Below are 22,403 nucleotides of genomic sequence, written 5' to 3'. Positions count from 1 at the left end.
GTTGAGTCATTTATAAAGGGCTGCATTCATAGGCTGGTTTCACAATAGACGTTCATCATGTTTTACACAGACATTCGACATGCAAATCCCACCGCAAATTACATCTAAGTGACTTCAAGAAGACACACTGATGCTCTTGTAACCTGTTGATCAGGATCATCAACACTTGTTGCAACTCTCCCTACAAAACACATTTTATTTTAGTGTTAAAAAAAATGTGATTGACACCAAATGCATTCGGCTCCGACACCACAATCTCCGTAGTTTATATTCTAGACACACTTTGTTACAAATTCGAATCATTATTTCACGAATAGTTTGATATGAAAGACAATTTTCTGGATTTTAAACGAAATCACCAGAATGCATCGTTCGGATCGCTTTAGGGCGTTGTATGTTTAAAGAAGAAATATTTTTTTAAAAATCTTAAATTAACTCTATTCTCACCACTTTGTTTGTGGTTGACATCGTCTGTCCTAAATCTCTCGAAAACCTTTTTTTTTCTGTGACAGAAAGATATGAAATGAAGGATATCTTACGTGTCTTTGCTGATGCGCTTCGGAGGACGCTTCTCCGGAGATGACAGCCCGTCTTCTTCTCGCCATGTGCTGTAACAAAAGCATCTCATGCATCCGATGCCTGTCCCTTTAAAGCCTTGCTGCATCCCTGCAGGTGGCCTGTCAATTTAGCGGATCTGAATGACGTCACCGCATGGCTGAAAAAGCTGTGAGTCAACTTTCATAATAAAAGTCATTCGGGATTTTAGTCAATACAATAAGAGGTTTTGCCTGTTTTTTTATTTTATTTAATTTTTATTGCTGATTTAAGATAATCTCCCTACCTGTCTTTTTAAAAATAATTTATTATTATTATATTTATAATTTATTATATTTTTATTTTTTATAGCCAAAAGTGCCCACACCCATTCTAAAAACCAGCCTGACCAGCAATGTTACTATTGTTAACATAAAATACAATAAAACAAAACGTAAATGAAAATATTTTCAATGACTGGAATAAAAATAAACACTTAGGCCTACATAATTTGGAAATTTGTAAAGAAAACTAAACCTAGAGATCAAACTAAAACATATTTTCATCTATCTATCTATCTATCTATCTATCTATCTATCTATCTATCTATCTATCTATCTATCTATCTATCTATCTATCTATCTATCTATCTATCTATCTATCTATCGATTTTAGATTAATTAACTTAGTAAAGAAAAAAAAACACCACAATAATTTTTAGTTTCTGTTTTTTATACACTTTATTAATCAGTTTTAACCTTTGCAACTCGCCTTCATTAAACATGAAGAATGCCCAAAAGTGTATTGATGTGCTATTTATCTTTCTAATACTCAATTTATCTCTTAATAACTTTTTAATTATTTATTTTATTTTTAAACAAATCATTAGGTAAATGTCTGAGTTAAATTTAATGACATTCAAATATTTAAATAATGTTCATAATTGCATTAACAAAATTAAAATAAATGTTAAAACCAAAATTAAAAAACACACCCCAATTTCAACTAAAGGGGGGAGGGGGAGCATTTAAATCTAAATAAAAAAAATAGAAAACTGTAATAATCTTGCTGACCAGGATGGGAGACCAATTAATACCAGCAAACCACCAATAGGCTGGCTTAAGCTTCCTTCCCCAGAATATATCGTATTGATTATCCAGAATTGATTGCTTCTTTATTTAATTACTTCTTCGTTTGTTTGTTTGTTTGCTTCATTTATTAGCTCACCATCATAAATAGACGACACAACATCAGCAGCCAGGAAGAATACGAAGGTTAAAAACATGCAATTAATGTGTGTAATGTAAAGCGCCCACCCACACACAGCAAGATTTAGATGCACGCAGTGTGTCAGTTGGCATCGTGCTTTTCCTTGGCACCTGCAGATTTGTCTAGTCACAACAACAATATAAGGATATTTGCTTTGTGCAAAACACAGTAGGCTATATATAGGCTATTTTCTTTCTGTTCATGCACATTTAATCGTATCCATCCTCGTTTTGGATGTCTCTCTTATCTGACACACACAGTTCAGGTCTTGGATCCTGTTCTAATGATCTGATGATGTAAATCATGTGCGTTAAATACATTTAGTTTTTTTTTGTGTGTAACTGTATGAAACAAGAACCTGGGTTTCCCCGAGGACCTTCATGAACCTTTCACTCTTAAAAAAAAAAAGAATATAGAAGCCTATAGGGTTCTTCTTGGCTCAATTTTTAAGAACCCTTTAAGCCAAAAAGGTTCAATAAAAAGGATACTTAAATGTTGTTTTTCTAGTAATAAATTATGTTTACAAGCTGTTTAATTTATAAAATCTAAGTAAAATATAGAATGAATTAAAACAAAATAAATGAATTAAAATTAAATCCATAAAATGATGGGAACATGAACTGACAGAACCCTCTAAGGTTCCTTATAGAAATGTTTAATTTAAAGAGTGTGTTGCATGTAAATTGTATCGCAATATATATTCCATATGGATGCAAATCAGTTTTTAAAATGAATGTTTGACACGTCAGTTACCTTTATCTGCTATCATGACCTCAAATTTGAACAAAGCCCTAAAATTGCACAATGCACAATGCCCTGTTCCGAAAGGCTTTGATTAACTTTGGTCAGGGTGCACCAGAGCCCTGCGTGAAGCAAATGGGTAGCAGCATTTTTTTTATTTTAGGCTTGCACCGTTCCCTTTATAAGTGTCAGGAGAGGTACATGTTGGCTTTAGCAGAGAAGAGACAGACACAACATAATCCCTTAGGTCCTATTTTGGCAACTAATGTTCGTAATTCGTATGCAAAGAGTCATATTAAACACAGAAAAGAGACTATTTTTTTTATCATTGCAATTTTCACTTTGATTTTATTGACTGGATTCAGACTGAGCAAGTTAATGATCTGCTTCCGATATTAGTATTCCGTGATTTCATATAGGCTAATAGCCTACTGTGTCCTTTCCCCCCGCACATTGTCAAAACATAAAAAAACCCAGCAAGAAACCATTCACAAGGGGTTTTATGGAGCTAGTTGTCCGTATATTCCCGTTCGCATCAAGGACGATAATTATAATTATAACGATAAATAGGCTATAGTTCTAAAAATCGTTCTAAATATAAATCAATAGCAGAGTTGTGGGGAACGCCACAACTTAATGGCATATAGAAACAATATCGTTGGAGTCCGGTTCATTACGATTTTTTCCGACTGATGAAAATGTAAAGACATTGACAGCCAATCAGAATTCATCCTGCTTTAAAGACCTTGAGCATTTAAAGCGACAGATGACATAACTGCAGCGCGCGCGCATAGGCTACGTCAACGCTATCTCACGACCAATTCGTACTAATTTGTACGAGTGATTAAAAGGTGGCTAATTCGTACGAATTTGTACGACCTCACTCGTACGAATTTGTACGATTTGTCTAAACCCACGTGATGGGTAGGTTTAGGGGCGGGGTCAGGGGTCGGTCATTCGTATGAATTCATACGATTTTGGCAAATCGTAAAATTTGTACGATTTAGCAAAAAACTTACAAATTCGAAAGGTCGTATGAATTGGTACGAATTAGCCACCTCGTAAAATTCGTACCAATTGCCGTGAGATCGGGTTGTCTACGTCTACATTAATCCGATTCATGATACATTTTAAAAGCATTTTCATTTCAAAACGACCTCCGTCCACACTAACGTTTCAAGCGTTTTCCAAAAGTATCTCATCCACAATGAAACGTCGGAAAACGCTAAATTCACCTGACGGAACAGACATAGCCTACTGTAATAAAGCTCTCATGATATTCTTCTGGCAGGATCATTTTATTTAGCAAAATATCTCATTATTCACTGACACTTCCACGTCGCACTCAGTCACTATGTTTTGTCCAAAACGTAACTGCTCTCATGTTTTGCCGCGGGACAGCAATTGCAAGTAGCCTACATTTTCTGTCATCTTTGCAGGAACTTCTCTAGGATCATTGTTTTGAAATAGGCTACCTCCGTTTTCACAGTCCACCACACAACAACGCAAAAACAGCTTTTTCAAATTTATCCATTTGTGAAAGCGTTTTCAAAAAGCACAGTTTTCGCAGGACAACAACGCGGTGTCAGTGGGAACGGAAGGCAAAAACGGAGAGAAAAAGATGAGTTTTTAAATGAAAACGTATTAGTGTGGACAAGGCATTAAGGCCTGTTCACATTATTATAAATTTTTTTTATTCAACTTTCATAAAAGCTTACAATGACATTTAGCCTGTTTACGTTAAGAACGATACGTCCACACAAGTAGATATCGTTCTGTTTATTCTAAGCTTGTGCTTGTCAGCTTTTTTCTATCGTTCATCAGCTGGATAAAATCGGTCTGAAAGTTATTCCAACGATATCGCTTCTCTGTGCCGTTATCGTTATAGCTGCGGTTTGAACTCTGCTATTCTTTAATATTGAGAACGATTCTAAAATCGTTTTCTTTAATTATCGTCCTTTGTGTGAACGGGCCTTAATAAACAGAAGGATATCTTCTGATGTGGATGCTAATATATCGTTATCATTCTTGGTGTGAACTACCCTTTACTGTAATGTTTATTTATTAATTAATATTTCATTTCAGTTTGCTGCACATATACTGCCTCCTTCACAGTTTTGCTCTTAGCCATTTTAGACGCAGGGTTGGGCTGATTTTAAAAGGATCACCATATAATAAGCAAGTGGACCTTTGATTTAAATTATTTTTTATGCAGTAATAAGCAGCTAACTGTAATGGGCCAGGCAGGCATCATCAGGTTCAAATATAAACAGTCTCTGCTTAGCCTTTTTATTCATTATTTTTATGAAACCCAACCACAAAACGAGGCTAAAATTGAGTTTACATCTGGTTTATCTTTTACTCATCTTGCAGGTGCTGAATATTAAAATTAGACTCTCCATCACTCCTAAAAGAGCTTTTGATTGAAATTATTTCAAGAAATATTGCATGTTTAATGAAATCTTGTATATATTTAAAGCACTAAATCCGTACTGTCTTTTAAGATGCGACAAACCCAGGATACTGATTTCCAAGCTCATTAAATGGACACCTAATGACGGTTTGTCCTCAGTAAGTGAGATCGATGCGAGTCCTCAGTGTGTGCCGAGGAAGTGAAGATGTTACACAATTGGAGAAGACACTGATGAGTCCGCATGGGAGGTGCCCCATTCTTGCTTCGACTTTATTTAAATGCTAGTCTTTACTCGATTACAAAACCTACACAACTTTGTGTTGTCAGTCGTAACGGCTTTGATTCATTCCACAAGACATTAGATCAGTAGTTCTGAGTGTCCATCACCTCGCAACTGATCTAATGAAGAAAAAAACACATCCTATGCCTTTACATTTTGGTGGCTGCATGTCCAAACGGATGCAACAGGACTGTGCACTTCTCCTCTGAAAATTTAGGAACATTTAGTTTGCCGTATTTCCCCAGCTGAATTGAACCTCTTTTCCGTTAAATTTAACGCATTCTTGTTTCAGCTCAGAACCTTTGTGTGCTTCATAAGATGGACCAATTTTAAATGCCAGAATCTCCTTCACAATAATAAATGGGATTAAAGTGCTGTCTATGCTCAACAAAGAAATTGGGAAATTATGTTTTTACCTTAGCATGAATTTTATCCACTTAGGAGACGGCAGCTGCAAGGAAGCGCAGACAGCCATTTTACATTTCCATAATTTGGTTGGAAAAAGCCACAAGAGGTGTATTTTCAGGCACAAATGTGCTATTTGTCCCCCCCATTGTGTTCCCAGCACTATTTTGGTGTAATCCGGGACTGAAATGTTTGGTTCATCATGTTGTTTTGTGAGGCCTTTGTGGATTTCTGTGCCATTCTACTGTACATTATCAGGCATTTGCATGATTGGTTTTGTATTTCAACACTGTTTCCTCTACCTATTTTAGCACAAGGCTGCTTGTACGACAGAGGTCATCGTGTAGGTACTGTCATTTGTTTATTTGATTTAGCAAGGAAGCAATTTTAAAACAGCGTAGCATGAATCCCTGATTCTGTTTTGCAAGCGCTGATCACAGATTTGAAGTGCACGCTTGTTAAGAGGGTTTGTAAACAATACTGTAGCTGCATCATTCGATCTTAAGAGCAAATATGAGATGTGAACACTTAACAAAGAGCATGTTTGAAAGGGCACAAGTGTTTGGAGATTTGTGTTCTTCATAATCACTAATAATTTGTATCTTTGCTGTCACGCCACACAAATGACATGTGGGTAATTAGGACCAAATTAAGAGGGTATTTATCATGGAGATTGCAATCAATTAATTAAAACCAATAATCTCAATATGCGCAAATTGGCATTTGGTATACAATGTAATTGTCAAACTGCATGCATGGAAACCGAGGGACAATTTGAGATCCCAATTTGATTCAGGGATGGAAGTGCCCTCTTAAACATTAAAATAGTGTCAGATCACACAGCTGCTTCATGCTCAAAATTATAGCCAAAATGAGTCAATAATAATAAATAAGTATAATAGATTATATATTTATAGTATATTTTATCCATTATATTTACACACGCTAAATTGTATGTTTAGTTTTGTGTGTGTGTGTGTGTGTGTGTGTGTATACACACACAAAACTAAACATATACATATGCAAAACATTAAAAAAATGCTCAGCAATTTGAGTGTATATGTTTAATATTTACTTTCATTTATTATTTATTTAACTACAATGCTGACAATTTAGCGTGTGTAAATATAATGGATCAAATATAAATATATAATCTATTATACTTATTTATTATTATTGACTCATTTTAATAAATTAACACACACACAAACACACACACAATTACATGTTTAAGTGCAATCAACTTGGATGTTTAAGTAATTTCAACTTAAATTACAATAAAGTGACTTGAAAAAATAGTTGAATCTTCTTATAAGTTATAAAAAAGTTAATATGTATAAATATATATATCCTGTAAAGTTCTTTATGGGTTAACTTGGTCATCTGAGGTGCTGGTAAGGGTTTGTTTGGACCTCTGCATCCCAAATCAAAGCTAAGGTTATATTTTAGACTTATATATGGTTCTTAATTTATATACGTTAACTCCGAAGGAAATCTCCTGATTTGAAGGGCCAGCTTGGGCTAAAGGTGTTTACATTATTCATTAAAGAGATCTATGGTTGCCGGTGGCCCTAATCTACCCCGTGGCCCAACGGCACAGTGATAAGCGTCAGGTTACCTGCCAGGCCGAGGCAGAGGCAGTTCAAAAGTCACATTGACAGATGTCCGTATCGGTGTTATGCAAACCTGTACAGAGCGATTCCTTGTTTAGCTAAGCGGCCCATAAGTAATTCATTGCATTTAGCGAGAAGCAGCATCTGTTCGGCAGCCCCTGCGAGGAAACCCCGATTACCCGGCAGAAGGTGCAGCCTTTCCAGGTAGCCGTGCTAATCAGCTAATGATCTCAGCGCTGAAGATTATTTTCCCAGCATTCACATTGGGGATTTTGCTAACTCTGGCGCCCGCGCATCAAGCCTGGCAAGAAAAGTATAAAGTCCTCTGGGGAATATGGGTGGGAGAGAACCACAAGCAGCTCGACAAGTTCTTCTGACACTAATGTTTCCTTCACTGGCACTAATAATAGAAAAGTGCCCATCAATTTCCTTTCACCTGTGATCCCCAAGTGGCAGAAATTGCCGCTGCACTCTGATGGCCGGCTTTCTCGGCGCAGGCGTGGTGCGGTGCCCAGGCTTCCCTGCTGAGAACCCCCTTAGCTTTCTTAAGGGGTGAGAAGGTAATTCTGCCTGAGTGTGGTTTCTGCACTTGACCTCTCTTTGCCTGCCTGTAAAGAGCGTGTTTTGATGAAATGGTGAAATCATTTCTTTCCAAACTTCTGGTCCATCTCTGCTGACCTAAACTGAGCGGTGTCCTCTCTGAAAAGCTGCTGATATTGTCCTACTTGCTCTTCCACTTTGGCCCCCGGAGCCCCATAAAAGCTCAAGATGTGCGATCCATACAAGCAAAAAAACAAGAAAACAGGGCTCCCGAAGCAATCAGTGTGTGCTAAGGAGAGTGGCCACAATTACAGAAATGCGAGACAAAAGCCATTTCAAGGTACTCGCCTAAAACATTTTCACCATCATCTGGTGTGATTCTTTCCCGCCTTTTCTTTGCACCCGGCGACCAAATTCAAGGTCTTGCGTGATGCAACTTTGTGGCATTGTTGCAGTGTATCAACGTACATTTTTAAAAACCATATTAGAACCATTTAGGATACCCCAATGATCCTTTTATGAAACTCCAACGAGCCTTTTGTGAAATGGAAAGGTTTCATGGATGTTAAAGGTTCTTCATGGAATAAAAATAAAGGTTCCAAAAGTTTTTTTTTTTTTTTTTGCAGCAATGCCATACACTCTTCAAAGTAAAGTTTCTTGGCATATGGTTCTATGAAGAACGTTTAACATCCATGGAACCTTTCCATTCCACAAAAGGTCCTTCAGTGGAACATTTTTTCTTTAATTATTAAAATGTTCTTCACACTAAGAAAAAATGTTATTTTAAAGGTGACACCCTTTTCACAAGATGTATTATAGATCTATGGTGTCCCCAGAATGTGTCTGTGAAATTTCAGCTTAAAATACCCCCCAGATCATTTATTGCTTGTCAAAGTTGCCCCTGTTTTGGTGTGACCAAAATTACGCCGTTTTTGTGTGTGTCCTTTTAAATGCAAATCATTTTACACGAGCTTCGGATACTCTAGCAATAACAAACGCCAGTTTCTGTCAAATCTCAGAAATAACCCGTAACGGAGTGCAGCTTTACAGAGAGACTCAGGAAGAGATTGTAACTTTTAGACGCACCTGGACGTTTCTGAATGGTTAGTGGATACATGGATGTAGTTGTTGTAAAGTGACATTGATTAATCTTATCGACTTGCATGTAGTGTCATGTTTAGCTTTTACACAAGTTGACACTTCCCTGAGGTCTTTATAATAAGACAGCTTTTTTGGTCAAATAGTGTTCTGTGCTCGCAACGACAGAACAGTTTGCATGCTTTGCTCGAACTTTTGCCATTGCGTTTGAACTGGTTACACTGTTGCTGTTTGCAAAAAAAAAAAGGCAGCGACATGGAAACGTACAGATTAAGGGGCGGTAATATTATAATAAGATCCCCTTGCCTTATACGTCAGAAGGGGAGCGAAATCTGATCTGCTTAATTTTTGACATGCTTGCAGAGAAAGGATTACCAAAACAAAGCTACCGTGTTGTCTCTTTTCACGTTTTCAGGGTTAGATGCCCAAGGGACTCAATTATAGCACTTAAACATGGAAAAATCTGATTTTCATGATATGTCCCCTTTAAGAAATTTTAATTGAAAGGTTCATTGAAGAACCCTAAATGGTTCTTATGTCATCGCTGTGAAAACCCTTTTGAAAAAAAAAGACTATAGAAGATCCATTCTGGGTTCCTCAAAGAACATCTCAGTGGACAGTTTCTAAAAGAACCACTATTTTCTTAATGCTGTGAGCATTTGGATAATCTAAAGAAGCTTTGTCCACTTTAAATAACCATTTGCAGTGGAAAGATCCAATGGATGTTAAAGGTTCTTCATGGAACCTCCGTCTTGCGGGATGCAAAGTTGCAGGATTGTTGCGGTATAACAACCTCCACTCTTAAGGCCAATTCACACCGCACAGACAAACAAGTTGGCCGTTGGATTTAGAATTTTAAGAAAAAGAACTCATGTTCACACTGCCCCAACAGACACCAACAAACACTGATTGAACATGTTCAGTCAGGTGAAAACAAACCCTGACCAACGGCAACAGATGAAACATGTTTGTTAGCGTTTATTTGCGCGGTGTGAATTGGCCTTTAAAAATAAAGGTTTCAAAAGCGTGTTTTCATGATGATGCCATAGAAGAACCATTTTGGATTCCCCAAAGAACCTTAGAGAACAGTTCATAAAATAAGCATTATTTACATATTGTAAAGAATATTTTAATATTCACTGTAAAAAAAATTGTTGCCTTAAATTTTTAAGTAGGTTCAATCAACTTGGATGATTAAGTCATTTCAACTTAAATTACATTCAACTTAAAAATAGAATTAACTAATATAATCTTGTTAAGTATATTGAGTTTAAGCAATGTAAAAACATACGTTGTCATAACTTATTGATCATATATATATTTAGTGTTCTAAAAAAATCCTTTTTCTGCTATAAACCATTTGTGCAGTGGCAAATGTTCTTCATGGAACCATCGATCTCAATAAAGATTTTTTTTTTAAAGAGTATTCCATAAAGAAATAATCACTAGTGGGTCTTATCGCCTACAAACAGTCATTCATAGTCATTTAAAAAAAGATGAATTCATAAGAAAGGTACGGATGGGCATATTTGCTGAAAGGGAAATATGACAAGGAGTAAACAAACTGAAAATCTGGCGAAATACGTGGAGGAGATGAAGCAGAGGGTGTTGAAATCACTCCTGATTTGCATGCCCTGCAGTCTCCGGCTCTCAACGAGGACTGATGTACAAGGAGATGCGAGCACTCTTTACACGTAGTCCCATGACACGCTGTACGCGCTCATTATGAACCCAACTATGCCTGTCCAGAATGTTTCCCTCCCCCATAACACACACGCACACATATCGCACACAAGCCTTCTTGCATGCTCACTCACACACGCATCCACAAAAGAAAGATCGGCATCCTGCACTTGTCCTTTACCCTTCATCCATTGTTTGGCTCTGAGAGGTTTCCACGGAAACCAGAATTAGAATTTGCCTGATACTTAAAGACAAGGCTGCAATGTGTTGTGTAGCATCTGTAATCCGTATTGCATGCAAACAGCTTGATATCTGATGACCACGATACTCATTCGCTCACAAAATGTATGTTTATTGCACACAGAAAGTGTATCGATAACCTCATCAGTTATCTAAACATTACTAGTCCACTTAATCATTTAAATGAGGCACTTGAATCAATTAAAAGAATGATGATTTTATGAGAAGCAACACATTTAGACATTTAAGCTAGCAGTCTGTGGCCACATTGATTGGACTGGCAAGGCTGCAGAGAAGGGTTGGCTTTAACAATGTATCTAAGCAACAGCATCCTGTCAGCTGATCAGGACGACCAATAGAATGCAGCCATGTATTCTGGTCAGCCAATGAGGGAGCACACGCCTTTATTTCTATCTGTGAGGGTTTAGTGTTAGGAGAATATATTTACACACACTGACCAAGCAGCAGCAGGCAGATCTACATAATTCTGTTCTGTCCATAAATGCCTTTTCTTCATGAATATGAGTCAAAATTGCATGAAACTCTGCGATAACATTTTATTTTAGAGCTTTATGATATGAAGCATGATATAATGAAACACACACCCACATGAAAATGCAACCTGTTGCTGCTTAATTTTGGTCATAATGTGTCAGAACTTTAAACGATGAGAATTTTTTTTTTTCAAGCATTTCATTGTAAGCTCCCTGATGGGCTTTTTGATCTGCGTTATAGATTTATTTATTTTTGTGCAGAATAATTGCTTTTTTTTTCTTTTTAGAGAAACAGAATATGCATGAATAGAAGTCGAGATGCCGGTAGAATATGTGATCAATTGGACATAAATGCATCAAGAAAAGGAATTGTGACTTGAAAAAAGAACATTGTGGAAAAAAATCCCTCTAAAGTTTGAAGGAAGCTACAATTACGGCAACATTCTATTATGTTGCTGAGGACCAATATTGAGAAGGTAAAAGCTTCTTTTTAAATGTCAAACACAGCCACAACGTAGATTTTCAGAAATGTTAAAAAAAGTAGCATCTTCGCTTCTTCCGCACAAAAAGCAACCTTTTAAAACGGCTTTTTCCAATTACGGCTAGCATGCAATAGGTTTGTAATTAAGGCTATATGCCAGCGGTTTGAGTGTACTTGGAGTTTCCACTGGCCTGGCCATTTTCTAGTCTGGAATCGGCAGTGAAAGTTTCATTATCACAGAATTTGTGATTTCTCTGTGCTCTTTGTTTTGCTTCTTCGGGATTAGGCCCTCATATCAGTCTAAAAACCAGCCTTAAGGACCCTCCATCTACCACTCGGGCTCTGGATGCAGAGGAAATGAATCTTCCTGGGTCCTCGTGCATTTTGCCAGAGATTGAGGAGGGGGATGTAAAAAAACAAAAACAAAACCTGAAAGGGAAGATGATGACCCTTGACAAAGAGAAAAGAGCCGAATGAAAGGCCTTTATTAGGAAAAATCTCAAATGCAAACCCTATACCATAATGTTATAGCTGCCATGTTTTTGGCCCCTAAGCGAAGCGCTTTGGCCCATGGGTAGAGAGTGCACTCAAAACGCTGGCACGCATTTGGAGAGCTCTAATGTTCTTTTCCCATGTTTTTCCACTGGAATACCTTTCATGCTCACAACCTGCCATTACTGAAGATTACAACTTATATAATCTACCAACTGGGTCTCTACATACTTGGGTCGAGGATAATTGGGTACAAATCCATTATCATACTCTCAAGGCCAAGCGCACAGGTTTCCTTCTGTGCTCAGTTCTTATTCATTTTCCTTTTTCAATTTTTTCAGCCCTCATAATCCATTTTGGAGAAAGAACACTAAATGAATTTGGGCAAATTAGACTTTATCTCTTGTTCCCTTTTTGGAGCTCCACATCAGAACTACTGCATAAGATTGAGCTTAAAATCTTATTCGGTCATACAAACGCATGTATGTATGAATCAGCCAGTATTTTCATGTCCGGGGGGAAAAAATGGTGTAGGATTTACAATTTTAACTCCGAAATTTCTTGCAAATAATTAGCAAGTAACACTGAAGTAAACATAAACTTTTGAAGAAACACTTAAATAGTGTTTACATATGGCAATTATCTTTGTCTCAGTTACATGCTCGCTCAGGGTCATATATATATATATATATATATATATATATATATATATATATATATATATATATATATATATATATACATATAGTTTGCTAAATAACCAAATTAATTCTTTTTTAAATGATTTTTTAGTTCCTGATTTTTATTGTGTAAGCACACTTATGGAATATTTGCATCACAAAAGAAAACCAAAAAAGTAAAAAAAAAAAAAAAACTCACCATAATAATTTCAAACCGTAACAGAAAAGCACATCCATTAGTGGTGTTCTGTAAAGATTTATTGACCTCTGTCCTAATCATCATGGAACTACCCTGTCAATTGACATTTAAAAATGGTTTGTTAATATCATAATTTTAAACATTTTCTGGAAGACCAGCATGCTGCCTATTGAATACGGAATTAAAAGTGTATTTACAAAGTCCAAATGCTCCATAAACCGCGGAAGTGAAAAGGCATTTTAAGCATTCTTCATTTTTTTCTATGGCTGAAAGGGAAGACAAAAGAGTGAGATGACCTCATCTGTCACTGCTTTGCCTTTTCGGTGTACTCTGCTAATGGGTGCATAAATGGGAAGTGCTTTGGCCCTAATTATCAGTTCTAAATTTCCCTTTTGTTATACCTCTCGCCAACCAAACCCTGACCAAGAAATGTCTTATACCTGAAAAGTAAATTTAATAATCCAGAAAAAAATTAAATAAATAAATGCCGGTCTCTCATCTGGGTCAAACTGATGTTTGCCTTAGGTGAGTATAACAGAAAATAAAGACATTTCTTTATTTGTTTTACTATATTGCACCTTGAAGAAAAAGAAAAAAAGAAAACAAAAACGCATCTCTTTTGAAACTATTTTTGGTCAATGTCTCCATCATGATGAGACTTAACAACCCTCTCAAAATGCATTTCGGATGTTTAGTGCTGTGATTATGATCAATGAAATGGTAATGTCTTGTCTGCGAGTGGCCATTTTGTTTTTACTCACTCTAATCCTTAACACTCTCTAGTCTCTAGTCTGGCAGCATCCGAAATTGCATACTTCCCTACCATATAGGTGATGTCCGAATTCACTACTCATAAAAGAGTAGGCAAAAAGTACCCGGCTGTCCTCCGGCGAGATTCTAAAGTGTGCATACGATGGACACTTTACTGTCACGATAGAGAATTTGTGAATGGCAGTGAAGCGACATAAATTAAACTGGTAGGTCACATGATAATGATAGCATGGCGAATTTGGTACATCCAGATTACATTCACACACACATCATTCATACTATATAGAACATACTTTTTTTTAGCAGTCATGAAGTAGGCCTACGCATTCAAAATAAGAGCTTATGAGATTTGGGATTGTTTGTTGTTCCCAACAAACAGTAAAAAACCCCCGGACAAAACCAAGTGAGACCATTTGAAAAATGCCCAAATCTCTTTAAATCTATCCGTAGCGAATCATCTTATATGGTTTAAGCAGGGTTTTAGTGCTCTCACCAGCCTGATCCTCAACAAGCAATTTCTGATTGTTTTCTGCATGTTCCAATAGTCCTGCTGTAAAACCATCCTGAATCAGCCCAAAATTGCAAGTTTAAATTAGTGGTGTTCAGCTGGTCAGCAAGCTAGTCTCCCAGCCTGACCAATCCAACCATGCTGAAAGACCAGCAAATCAGCTTAGTTCGGGTTAGACTGTTTTTAAACTGGTTAGCTAGTTCGGGTTAGACCGTTTTTAAACTGGTTAGCATTAGCAGGGTGGATACCCATAGCCTACGAGTATCCATTCACGTAGCACTACTGATTTCAACTGTTAATTTGACAGGACAGGACATCTAATCAATCCAAATCGCTAAAAGAATCTCATGCCTCACAGAGGTGTAGTTGCGCTGTTTCGCCGCTGCTGAAGGGGGCGCTCTGACACTCTGTGCACCTCATGTCACTGTTTATGCGCAGACCTCGCCGATGCCACTTACTTACTTCCGCCGGTTAGACAGCGAAGAGATCTTGAAACTTACACTCCCGTCCGAAGAAACTTTTAAACCGCACTGTACCTCCCTTTCAAACGTTTTTGCTCTTATGTTTTATTTTATGCGGGTGTAGGTTGTCGTTTGGGCATGCTTGTACTCTCAGAGAGTTAAAGCTGCACAGAAATGAACATGAGAAGTGTTTAAGTGAACGTCCAGGTAAGAGATGCATAACTCAATCAACTGCGTGTGTTTATACTAATGTTTTATTTTGATTCATTTTAAAAAGAGCTTATTTGAAGCTTTAAGTATATAATAAACAGGAACAAGCTACAAAGGAGCCATAGCAGGAATATCGGTCTATTTCGGCATCTGTTTGTCTGCCTATTCGTTGTTGTTTTTTTGTATATAAAGTAATTTTGTAGGTAGATCTGCTCTACTTGCTTTGCATTTATCAAGTTATTATGATCTCTTCCAATAATGTCTTAGTTTTTTCATTTGTAATGGCACAGCTGCTATTATGGCTATCTTTCTTTCTATTTTTATGTATTACAAAAAGTATTATAAAACGATTTTGCATGGATATCTGCTCTACCTGGTTTGCATTTATCAACTTGATTTCTCATTTGCTGTTGTAAAGTTGTCATCATGGCTCCCTGCCTGCCCATTTGTTTATATTTTTGCATTATAAAAAGTATTATATAAAATAATTTAGCAGTGAGATCTGCCCTTTCTGCTTTTAATTTATTAACTTTGTTATTAATCTCTTCCAATAATGTTTTAATTTCTAATTTGCATTGGTACAGCTGTTAGTATGGCTACCTACCATCCTAATTGTTTATTATTAGTATTATATAAAACCATTTTGTTGAGAGATCTGCTCCCCTGCATTTATTAACTTGATTATGTATTTTCTCATTTACAGTGGTAACGCTGTTATTATGGCTGCTCAGCGCAACACTACATCGGAGGATGGTTTCCCCACTCTGAAGCCGAGACGCATCCAGAACCAGAATGTGGTCTACAGGCTAGAGAGGCGTCGGATCTGCTCCGGTCCACTCGGGGCTCATTGGTACCGTGTGCGCTGTTTCCACCAGAACTTGTTCCCCAACTTCACAGTGGTGAACGTGGAGAAGCCGCCCTGCTTCCTGCGCAAGTTCTCCCCTGACGGACGATGCTTTATTGCGTTCTCCTCTGATCAAACTTCCTTGGAAATCTACGAGTACCAGGGATGCCAAGCCGCTGAAGATCTTCTCCAGGGTCAGGAGGGAGAAACGTTGGCCAATGGGAACGACCAGCGCTCCCTCAACATCAGAGGCAGACTCTTCGAACGCTTCTTCTCCCTGCTCCACGTCACCAACGTGGCCTCCAATGGTGAGCACTTGAATAGAGAGTGCAGTCTTTTCACCGACGACTGCCGCTATGTGATCGTCGGCTCTGCTGCTTACTTGCCAGAAGAACCTCATCCGCACTTTTTCGAGGTGTACAGAAACAACGAATCCGTGACGCCAAACCCGCGCTCACCTCTTGAAGACTACTCGTTGCACATCATAGACCTGCACACGGGCCGACTGTGTGATACACGCACCTTTAAGTGTGACAAAATCATCCTGTCACACAATCAAGGACTTTACCTGTACAGAAATATACTGGCTGTGCTTTCTGTGCAGCAACAGACCATTCATGTTTTCCAGGTAAGAGTAATTAAGACTTCACTGTACAGCACAAATCTCTCAGAACTGTGTCTAATATGTTGTATTTGTATCTTATTTTTATTCCCTGTAAGTTTTGACATCGATTTGAATTTGGCTTGTCATTTTGCCAGTCCCATCACCCCATTTGTACCCATTTTTTTTTTTTTTTGGCCATTTCTGTACATTTTGGACAAATAGAAATACTAAAAATGCCATTAAAGAGATCACTACACTCACCAGCCACTTTATTAGGTACACCTTGCTGGTACTGGGTTGGACCCATAGACTGTAAACAAAATATGGACGTAGTGTCCGTGACGTCACCCGTAGGTTTCTGAATAGCATTTTTGAAGCCTAAAGTGGGCGGAGCCGGGCATCGCCATCTTGGCCTCGTGTCACCGCTCGTCACTCCCGGATAACAGAATATGGGCAAAGAGGCGGAGCTGAGGAGCCTGGCTATCTGAAACCACGCCCACCTAGCGCTGATTTTGGCCGCATCTCAATTCTCAAATGGTTCAAAACATAGATATATTACCTATGAAGTTCAAGTAAATGCGCTAGAAATCCGCGCTCATTCAAGGATGTGCATTTATTGCATGGACATGTTCCAGAGCAACGGTACCGCAGAACGAGTGTAGCCTTTATATCTATACACGTTTTTAAATCTGAAAACTCCAAAAAGCAACGAAATTGTCAGACATCCATAGTGCATGTTCACAGAGGAAAACAACTGGAATACAGCGCTGGTCTCGAACGACACTCGACGACAACGACGGAATCCAAAGCCGTGGGCGTGGTAATGGGTTTATTAAGTTATATGAAATAATCTCGAAAAAAAGCACAAACACTGCAGAGATGGCAAGTTCAGGAGCTGGAATTTGCTGAGGTGAAGTGACGGCTAACCGGCTAGCATTGACATCATTGGGAATCCACCTGTCACTCAAAAGTGGACACACCCTTAATTTTGCAGAACTTTAAATATTAATCAACTAAACGGGCGAGTTATAAAAAAATCCTCCCCCCTCACAGTTGTTATGAAGGGCAAAATTAGCTGTATAGACCAAAGCCACATAGAGAACCAGGCTGTAAACATGTTTTTTTCTGTTGTAAAGTTGGGCATTTTAACATGGGGGAGATACAGATTTGACTCACTTTTGCAGCCACTTTTCAAGATTTGACCCACTTTTCAAGCGGCCAGTCGATGAATTGCTGTTTAATTCACTTCCGTGTTGGTTTCAAGAGAGAGACAGGGAGGTTGCCGCAGATTTGTCAGCTGCAGATCCATGAATGCTCCACCACATCCCAAATATGCTCTATTGGATTGATATCTTGAGACTGTGGAGGCCATTTGAGTTTAGTGAACTCATTGTCATATTCAAGAAACCAGTTTAAGATGATTTAAGCTTTGTGACATGGTGTGTTATCCTGCTAGAACAGAAAGTATCCATCAGTAGATGGGTACACTTTGGTCATAAAGGGATAGACATGGTCAGCAACAAATATTAGGTTGGCTGTGGCATTTAAATAGTCAATGGGGCCCAAAGTGTGCCAAGAAAATCTGTAACTGAATACACTACAGTTAGACCTTACTTGATTTGATTGCATCGTTGATGCACGGCAGGATGGATCCATGCAATTCTGACCCTACCATCTAAATGTCGCAGCAGAAATCGAGACTCATTAGACCAGGCAACATTTTTCCAACCTTCTATTGTCCAATTTTGGTGAGGCCATGCAAAATGAAGCCACCGGTGTGGTTTTCTGCTGCTGTAGCTCATCTGCTGCAAGGTTCGACGTGTTGTGCGTTCAGAGATGCTCTTCTGCAGACCTCTGTTGTAACGTTATTTGAGTTACTGTTGCCCTTCTATCAGCTCGAACCAGTCTGGCCATTCTCCTCTGACATCTGGCATCAAGACATTTTCGCCCACAGAACTGCTGCTCACTGGATATTTTCTCTCTTTCAGACCTTTCTCTGTTAACCCTATACATATACATACTCAAAACAGCCAGTCTGGTACCAATAACCATGCCACGTTCAAAGTCAATTAAATCGTCTTTCTTCCCCATTCTGATGCTCATTTTGAACTTCAGCAGATCGTCTTGACCATGTCTACATGCCTGCATTGAGTTGCTGCCATTTGCGTTAATGAGCAGTTAAACAGATGTACCTAATGAAGTGGCCGGTGAGTGTATGGATGCTTCTCAAATGGAAGGCTTGCATATCGCGCCCGTTACGTCATCAGGCTCTGTGGAAAGCCATCTCAATTTGAAGGATACTTGCAAGCCAGAAAAGAACTGACAGAACATGAGTTCATTATGAAATGTAAGGAAAAAATAATGGTTTTGTAGATTAAGTCATGATATTATCTTTTGTTTTGGTGTAATTAATCACTTAACACTAAACTGCCATAATGTCAGCCAATGGAACACCACCGACAGTTGTCATTCACTGTATTGCATTAATAGTGTTTTTCACAAATTGAGTTTTAATAGTATTTTCGTGCCATGACTTGACTTGCCGTGCATTGACAATTGTTTATCAAAGTACATTTATTTTGTCAGACCATGTTGCTCAGGCGGGCGACAGGTTTCAACCCAGTTTGCTTGGTCCAATCCATTCTCCATAATTTTCTGTCATTTCTCTACTGTTGGTACAAATAAAAATGTGAAAAAAACTAATAAAGTGCCCCACCCCCTCCTTTAATGCTATTGACCCAAAAATATTTACACTAAAATATAAATTTTCGATCCTTCCTCCTGCCCAGGTGACACCTGAAGGAACCTTCCTTGACGTGCGCACCATCGGCCGCTTTTGTTACGAGGATGACCTGCTGACGCTGTCTGCGGTTTACTCCGAGGCCCAGGCTGAAGGCCAGCCCGGTTTCTCCCGCCTTTATAAGGAGAAAACCATCAACTCATTGAAGCACCGTCTTCTGGTGTACCTGTGGAGGAGGGCAGAGCAGGACGGCAGCGCCACGGCCAAGCGGCGGTTTTTTCAATTCTTCGATCAGCTCAGGCAGCTGCGCATGTGGAAGATGCAGCTCCTGGACGAACATCACCTGTTCATCAAGTACACCAGCGAAGATGTAGTCACACTGAGGGTCACCGACCCCTCGCAGGTAAAAAAACAAAAAACACATGCACTAGAGTAACCAGAGACTGAATCAGATATGCCCTTGCTGGCGTCATCACTTAATCTTTACTAGTGTAAGATAATGGCCCGGTTTCACAGACAGGACTTAGATTAAGCCTTAGTTCAATTAGGACATTTAAGTAGCTTTTATAAACTTGCCTTAGAGAAAAACATTACTGGTGATAATCTTGAGACGAAACAATGGGACTGATATATTTTAAGATATGTCAGTGTAAGTTGCTTTCAGTTAAGACAACTCAAACATGCATTTTAGTCTGGGACTAGCTTAAGCCTGGTCTGTCAAACCATAATGTTTGTTATCGTTTTGTTGTGAATTTCTAAACGGGTGGGATTTGTGTTAAGTCATGTTTGGTGGATCGGTTGTAGTCAATAGTTTCTATTGAAAGTAAACCATCAATGTGTAGACTACCGTCTCAATTCTCCTCTCCTCTTCATTTTTAGCCCTCTTTCTTCGTGGTTTACAATATGCTAACCACCGAGGTTATTGCGGTTTTCGAGAACACTTCTGACAAACTTCTGGAGCTTTTTGAAAACTTCTGCGACCTCTTCCGTAACGCTACACTCCACAGCGAGGCTGTGCAGTTCCCCTGCTCTGCTTCCAGCAACAACTTTGCCCGTCAGGTACAACGCAGGTGAGATATAAATATAAAGCATTGCCAAATTCACAAGGCAAAATTTGATGGTCGAGCGAGAGGAGGCCTGCCTCACTTTTTCTTACAAAAGGCCTTCACAATGACTCAGTATAAATGTGCAGCTCTACATATTGGGTGAGAACTCGCTCATGCTGACACCTTTTGATATTAAAAACTTTAATTATGTCACAAATGCATGCTGCTTTAAAAAAGTTTCTGAAACTTTCAGAAAAACCAGGCAGAGTGAGCCAGGCAGACTTTAGTTTGTACACGACCATTCAAAAGTTTTGGTGTTAGTTAGATTTCAGTATGTGTTTTGTTTTTGAAAGTATCTTATGCTCACCAAGGCTGCATATTGTGAAATATTATCACAATTTAAAATAACCGTTATCTATTCAAATATATTTTAAAATTGTGATGCAAAGCAGTCTTCAGTGTCACATGATCCTTCAGAAATCATTCTAATCTGCTGATTTAGTGGTCAAAAAATTATTATTGTTATTAATATTGAAATCAAGTGTGCTGCTTAATGTTTTTGTCAACTGTGATACAATTTTTCAGGACTCTTTGATTAATATAAAGTAAAAAAAAAAGCATTTATTTGAAATGGCAATTTTTTGCAAAATTATAAATGTATCTACAGTCACTTTTGATCAATATAACGTATCCTTGCTGAAAGGATTTTTTTCGTAAAAAAAAAAAAAACTGACCCAACAGTTGTGTACATCGTGTCTAAACCATTATTGCTGACAAAAGTATTTATCAAATCAAATATATTTTTTGTATTTTTGTATAAATTACAAGTAATAAACTTTGTATAATCTTGTAATATTTCCCCTCCCCCTACCAAGGTGACAAGCTCTCTCTTCCATTGTGATCCAAGGTTTTTTCCTAAGCAGCTGTTTCTTGGTTTCGATTTGTTTGCCAACACATTTGTAGCACTGCCCACACTCAAGGGGTTTTGCTGTTTAACTCTTTGCCTGCCAGCTTTTTTTTTTTTTAGGTGCCAGCCACCAGCAGTTTTTGATAATTTTCACAGAAATGTCATGGCCCCCAGAATATTATTTTGTATGAATATCTAAACATGCAATTTCTCAAAAGAAAGAACAGGCCCTCTGCTTTTAAACAAACTAATACAAAAAACTTCTAGCATTATACATTATCTTTTTATTGACACTTGAATGTGGGTAATTTTCATAAAAAAAAGCTACAATTTGAGCAAAAAGCTGAGAAAATCATGTTTTGTCAAAGACTACGTCTGGATGGGATTCAGAACGAGGATCAAATCACAGATGGAGTAGATCGAGTCAATCAACACCCCCAAAGCTCACACACTCCTATAGCCCGTCCTGGATCAACATTTCAGTAACGTTAGGCAGTTTTGATTTATTTGCTGCTTAATGTTGGTGATTGTGTTATTTTAACCTTATTTCCGAGTTTATTATTATTAAAGAGTTTATTAATGTGAGTTCCTTAGTCTGCACTTATTTATGGACAGGTTTGTTTGCGCGCAGGTTCAAAGACACCATCGTGAATGCCAAATACGGAGGGCACACAGAAGCGGTCAGAAGGCTTCTTGGGCAGCTGCCCATCAGTGCTCAGTCCTACAGCAGTAGCCCGTATCTGGATCTTTCCCTCTTCAGCTACGATGACAAGTGGGTGTCTGTCATGGAGCGGCCAAAGACCTGTGGCGATCATCCCATACGGTACCTCTAAGCTTAAGACTCCTTCTGTTAAGCAGGGGACTTTTTATTGAAATATTATTTAAAAAACATTTTGTGGTTACTTTTTACTTTGAAAGCATTCCTGAATATTATTGAGTTTTATTTGATCCTTAAATGTAGACATACGCACAGTCTAAAGATTTTTGACAGAGACAGTGAATTGCAGAAGAGGCCAGAATGTACGCCCACTTTCCCAGTATAGTGAAAAATGAGGCCCAGCGTGAGGTCTACATCAACTTCCTTGTTAAATCTTGAAACACTGATGTGTAGTTTCATGCCATGACAGGCGATATTTAAAACACTTCCTGA

The 22,403-nt window shown here is 38.2% G+C and overlaps 1 protein-coding gene across 13 annotated transcripts in view; it reads left to right on the top strand.

Annotated features, from left to right (window-relative positions):
- The window catches only part of det1 (DET1 partner of COP1 E3 ubiquitin ligase), a 58,719-nt gene that overhangs the window by 20,269 nt on the left and 16,047 nt on the right, over positions 1 to 22,403 (top strand). For 11 of the 13 annotated variants that reach the window (XR_013796490.1, XR_013796491.1, XM_079603555.1 and 8 more), the window contains 4 exons: positions 15,816 to 16,584; positions 19,350 to 19,703; positions 20,180 to 20,370; positions 21,885 to 22,076. Coding sequence is in view for 11 of the 13 variants with exons in the window: in XM_079603555.1 (XP_079459681.1) it covers positions 15,816 to 16,584; positions 19,350 to 19,703; positions 20,180 to 20,370; positions 21,885 to 22,076 (1,506 nt within the window). In the remaining 2 variants the exon portion in view is untranslated. Of the gene's footprint in view, positions 1 to 594; positions 727 to 14,810; positions 15,110 to 15,815; positions 16,585 to 19,349; positions 19,704 to 20,179; positions 20,371 to 21,884; positions 22,077 to 22,403 lie in introns of those variants that run through there. The other 2 variants (XM_079603557.1, XM_079603556.1) reach the window with 2 other exon arrangements.

This window comes from Phoxinus phoxinus (assembly GCF_949152265.1).
Source record: "Phoxinus phoxinus genome assembly, chromosome: 25".
Classification (NCBI taxonomy): Eukaryota; Metazoa; Chordata; class Actinopteri; order Cypriniformes; family Leuciscidae; genus Phoxinus; species Phoxinus phoxinus.
The sequence above is the reverse complement of the archived record's forward strand: the minus strand, read 5'-3'. Positions and strand labels throughout refer to the sequence as shown.